The 4692-nt window shown below is 37.4% G+C and overlaps 1 protein-coding gene across 1 annotated transcript; it reads right to left on the bottom strand.

Annotated features, from left to right (window-relative positions):
• Positions 1-437: 437 nt before the first annotated feature.
• LOC133292335 (lipoyl synthase 2, mitochondrial) lies at positions 438-4214 on the bottom strand. Its single transcript, XM_061490743.1, has 4 exons — positions 3756-4214; positions 2709-2920; positions 1410-1789; positions 438-794 (listed from the first exon to the last, which is right to left on the bottom strand). The coding sequence occupies exons 1-4, from the start codon at positions 4184-4186 to the stop codon at positions 687-689; spliced, it is 1131 nt and encodes a 376-aa protein (XP_061346727.1). The 5' UTR covers positions 4187-4214; the 3' UTR covers positions 438-686.
• Positions 4215-4692: the final 478 nt, after the last annotated feature.

Below are 4692 nucleotides of genomic sequence, written 5' to 3' on the forward strand. Positions count from 1 at the left end.
TAAGCATTTCAGCTTTCAAGAAATAGAGTACCAGTCCCCACAGGTCGTTGAAAGACAGACACTAACCAACCTGTCATAAGTCACAACCCAAAAAAAAGATAAAAGAATACCTCACTTCTCTACCAGGCTAAACCACCTTATGATTGTAACGGTAACACTAAACATGGTTTCAGGACAACTTGCCTGCGGCAATATATCTGGTCTTGGTGGTACACTGCTATCAAGTAGTATCAAATTCTATTTTAAATTGCAAGGCAAGTGAGATGAATTAGGATGTCAGCTACCAAATAAACCAAAATTGAGTAGCACTTACAATAACAAACACTTCAATCATATTAAACAGCTTGAAATGATTTCTCAAATAAGAGCTAAAAACTAAATACTTTTCATAACTACAGTAGTTAGTCTAAATTGCACCAATTGAAGAGAACAAAATGAGTTCAAGTAAATGAGAACATATATAATTTAACCTTTGAAATATTCATTTTACAGATAAATCTGAATCAATCCACTCATTTATGTTTGAGTAGGGGAGGGGGCGGAGAAAAAATTGCAGACAGCATAAGCCTGTTTATGGCATTTTACTCATATATTACATGTTGCATGAGCATCAGCACCATGAGGTAATCCTGCGCTCCTTCTTACATAAAATGCACGTTAATAGGGGTGTAAATAAAGAGAATGGGTCAAGAGGCAGATGCAGCCCGATCTGATTCAATCATGGATTTAATATAGAATTCACCTGCCTTGTATGATGATCTCACCATGGGGCCAGATGCTACATATCGAAATCCCTATCACATACAAAGTAGAATTAATCCATCATTCATACCACACGATCAAGTTATAATTAATACTATAAGCAGCCTTAATATATTAGAGTTTTCAACAAATCAACACAATGCCGGATGCAACAATTAAAAGGAAGAAATGTGCCATCATTGTACTCGCATGGTGATGTATAGAATGTTAAGTGTATTGGCAGGCCACCAGCGTGTGCTAATTGCTAAGAATAAGGGAACGACAAGGCTGAATTTATCATGGATTAGCAAGATACAGATTATTTTACTCAAATATCATATGCAAGAATGATGCTGGAAATGATTTTATCATCGGCCTCAACTTTTGAGTAACATATATAAACACTGGCAGGAAGACCAATTGTTTTAAGTTGTATGCTGTGACTCAAATATCTACGTACACTGAGAGAACATACCAAACAACCACCAAAAGATTTTAGTAAATGTACAGAACTGAGATTAAGAATACAAGAACACCAGCAAAATGATGACAACAACAATAGATACTATTATTAATTAATTTTTGTCCAGTAAATGTACATTCCTTTTATTTACAGATAAGAAAAATACAATTACTCAGAACAACTAGAACAAATGCTACAGACTTACCATTTCCATGCCAAGAGTCTGATACTTCTCAAAGGCCTCGGGTGTAATATATTCAGATACTGGCATATGGCGCTTTGAAGGTCTCATATACTGACCAAATGTCATCACATCAACACCAGCTGCTCTCACCTTCTCCATGGTCTTCACAACCTGGTCAGCTGTTTCCCCACAACCTAACATTATTGAAGTCTTGGTGAGGGTTCCAGCAGGAGCATAATCCTTGGCCATCATTAGAACATCCAAAGACTGCTTAAAATTGGCACGGTGATCCCGCACAACATTCTGAAGCTCTTCAACTGTCTCAATATTATGTGCAAAGACATCTAATCCTGATTTGGCAACCCTCTCTACACAGTTAGCATCTCCTCGAAAATCAGGAACTGTTAACAAAAACAGTGCAGCAGCCATCGCAGTAAGAAATTTTGAGTTGCATTTAAAAAGGTTTAAAATTAAGCATAGTCCCCTTGATAATAATCCACCTCAACAAATAGATACCAAGACTGAACCATATGATGAAAATAAGCAAATACAAACTAAACCTTCGAATTTATTCTGTGCCCTATCAACAAGATTTCTTTTTTAATTCTGATTGAAAGCCATACTACTGAAGCAGGAACAGTTCAATAATAAAAAAATTGTCTGTCAAATTCATCAACAGACACAGCACAGGGAATTCGCAATTTAGGTACCCCCTAATTCAACTTGCTATAGCCAATAATTGAAACAGAAATTCACAAAAGATAGTCCTTCCTTTTATATCCATTATCTACAAGCTATAACTATAAACCATATTGATGTAGGATGATAACCAATAGTATTCCTCTTTGGCAGGGTACTCACGTGACTGATAAACTAGAATACTCCTCTGGGGCAGGGTACTCCTCTAACTTGGTTTCAAATACTCTTTGAAGGAAAAGAAATATCAATAATAAATTATGCAAAAAGTCTATCAAATGTTTACACTAACGGTCTATCTATAGATCCAACATAGCCAAACACCCTAATAAGATGATAACTCTATTCTAAGTTGGAATAAGATATTCCAAAGCAGGTTAAAATTCCTAAATAACAAACAATAATAAATAACCCCAAACTGAAAACCTAATTTTAAAATTTAAATTCTTAAACTACGCATGTATTTAATGTCACATATTGATGTTTTTTTTTTTAATGAAAAAGAACCAGGTGCCCACCTAGCAAGATGAGGCTTGGTTGTTGTTTGCTATTTGATAGAACTAGATGTTCACACAAATGACTAATAATCTATTCTCAGAAACTACAAATATTCAAAATGCATACCTAAGGCTTCTATCAGCATATTAGGCTTCAGTGCCTTCAGCTTCTGTACTGTCTCAGTAAAATGACCACTCCCTTGATCAGGTAAATCATCACGGTCAACACTCGTTATAACCACATAATCCAAACCCCACGAGGCAATTGCTTCAGCCACGTTGGTGGGCTCATCAGGGTCAGGTGGTGGAGGAGTCCTTGATGTCTTGACATTGCAAAATCTGAAATTTAACATAAAATAACTAAATGGAAGTGTTCTAGTAAAAAAACTATCCCAGGTATACCTACAACAAGAATTAAGGGTAATTACACTGACCTCTCCTAAATTTAGCGCTTCTTACATCATCCAATACCCCTTTTCTTCGGGAAATTAACCTAACTACCTTGCTTTATTATTTACAAGGGAAAATCATGTAGAAATTGTACAAAAAGTAGGGGAGGTACACGCAGTTTCTCAAATAAAGAAGTGTATCGGGTATTAGAAGATAGGGATGCGTGTGTAATTTCCCAAACAAAAAGGGTGTCGGGTGTAATAACTGCTAACCTTAAGAGAGGTCAATGTAATTACTCCATGTTTTATATTGACCTTTAAAAAACACCTAAGGCAGTACAGGTTCAAACTCAGACAGCAACAATTTTACTTCTTTTAATTAACAGAAGAATTTGATCATAGCTGCAAGCTAGCAACTAGACAAAAGCAGCCACTCCACTCAACTAATCATTGCATGCTTTTCAATGGGCATCATTCATCATAATAAGCCAGTAAACAATTTCCGCATTCCTTAGGACTATACATGAGCACAGCACCCACAGGTTCATACTACATATCATTTATTCATTTCCGCTCGTGAATCGTATCTATTCTATTTATCTATCAAATTAACATACCAAGGGTAACTTAACGCTACCTTTATTTTGTAGAGTAGAGTTCCTAAATCACTATTCAACAACATCATTCCCTCAAAGCCACATTCTAAAAACAAATATATTTCATATAAATTCAGCAACAACAAAAAAAAGTGAAAAAGGAAAGGATAAAAATCATTGGTATATAACCTGCAACCTCGAGTACAAGTGTCTCCGAGAATCATGATAGTGGCGGTGGCAGTTCCAGTCTCGCCGCCGGACCAACACTCGCCCAAATTAGGGCACCTGGCTTCCTCGCAGACCGTGTGAAGCTTCAATTCGCGGAGCTTCTTCTTGATCTGCACGTATTTCTCGCCGCCGGGAATGGATTCCTTCATCCATTTGGGCTTCGGAAGCGGCTTCTTCTTCGTCCCAACCTCCACTGAATACGCGTTGTCGGATTTCAGGGCAATGAATTCCGAGAGCGACGGCGATTCCTCCGCCAGGCGAGCTCGGAGCCCCGCCAGAGTCTGCGGGAATTGCGACGGCAACGCGGTGATGTTGGTGGTGGAAGATGAACAGAAACGCTTAGTGGTGGATTTTAGGTTTCCGGCGACTGTTCTTATCCGCGAATACATCATCTCTCTCTCTCTTCGGGACAATCACAGATCGCGCGCGGAATAGAGACACGCGAGGATGAGGGTGCACGAGAACACCAACTACCCTCAATATGGGCCTAATCATTGGGCCAACTTCTTGTAATTTGGGCCTAATCTTGCTTTGGGTTACACATGGCCCAAACCCTAAATAAACACCCAGTGTGAACTTGCAAAATAAGTGAACTTAGAAGTTAAATACAGACAGACCATAAAACTAAAAACCGAATTAATCCAATCTGTTAGGACTTTGAACATAAGTTGTTAATTTTTTTTTTGGATACAATAATAGTATTGATGATTGAACCTACACTTCATATAAATTACATAAATCTCTCACTAGACCAATCCTAATGGCTTACATCAGTTGTTATCCAGAAAAAATAAAAGTTACCTAGATTTTTTTTTTTTTTTTTTTTGGAGATTATCTCCCGGTAATCTCATCAATTCCTTATGGATTAATTTGGAGTTTGGAGTAGGTTCAAGATTAA

Source organism: Gastrolobium bilobum, unplaced genomic scaffold (assembly GCF_033153095.1).
Source record: "Gastrolobium bilobum isolate Gb01-03AN ecotype WA unplaced genomic scaffold, APGP_CSIRO_Gbil_v1 utg2134, whole genome shotgun sequence".
In the NCBI taxonomy this organism is placed as follows: Eukaryota; Viridiplantae; Streptophyta; class Magnoliopsida; order Fabales; family Fabaceae; genus Gastrolobium; species Gastrolobium bilobum.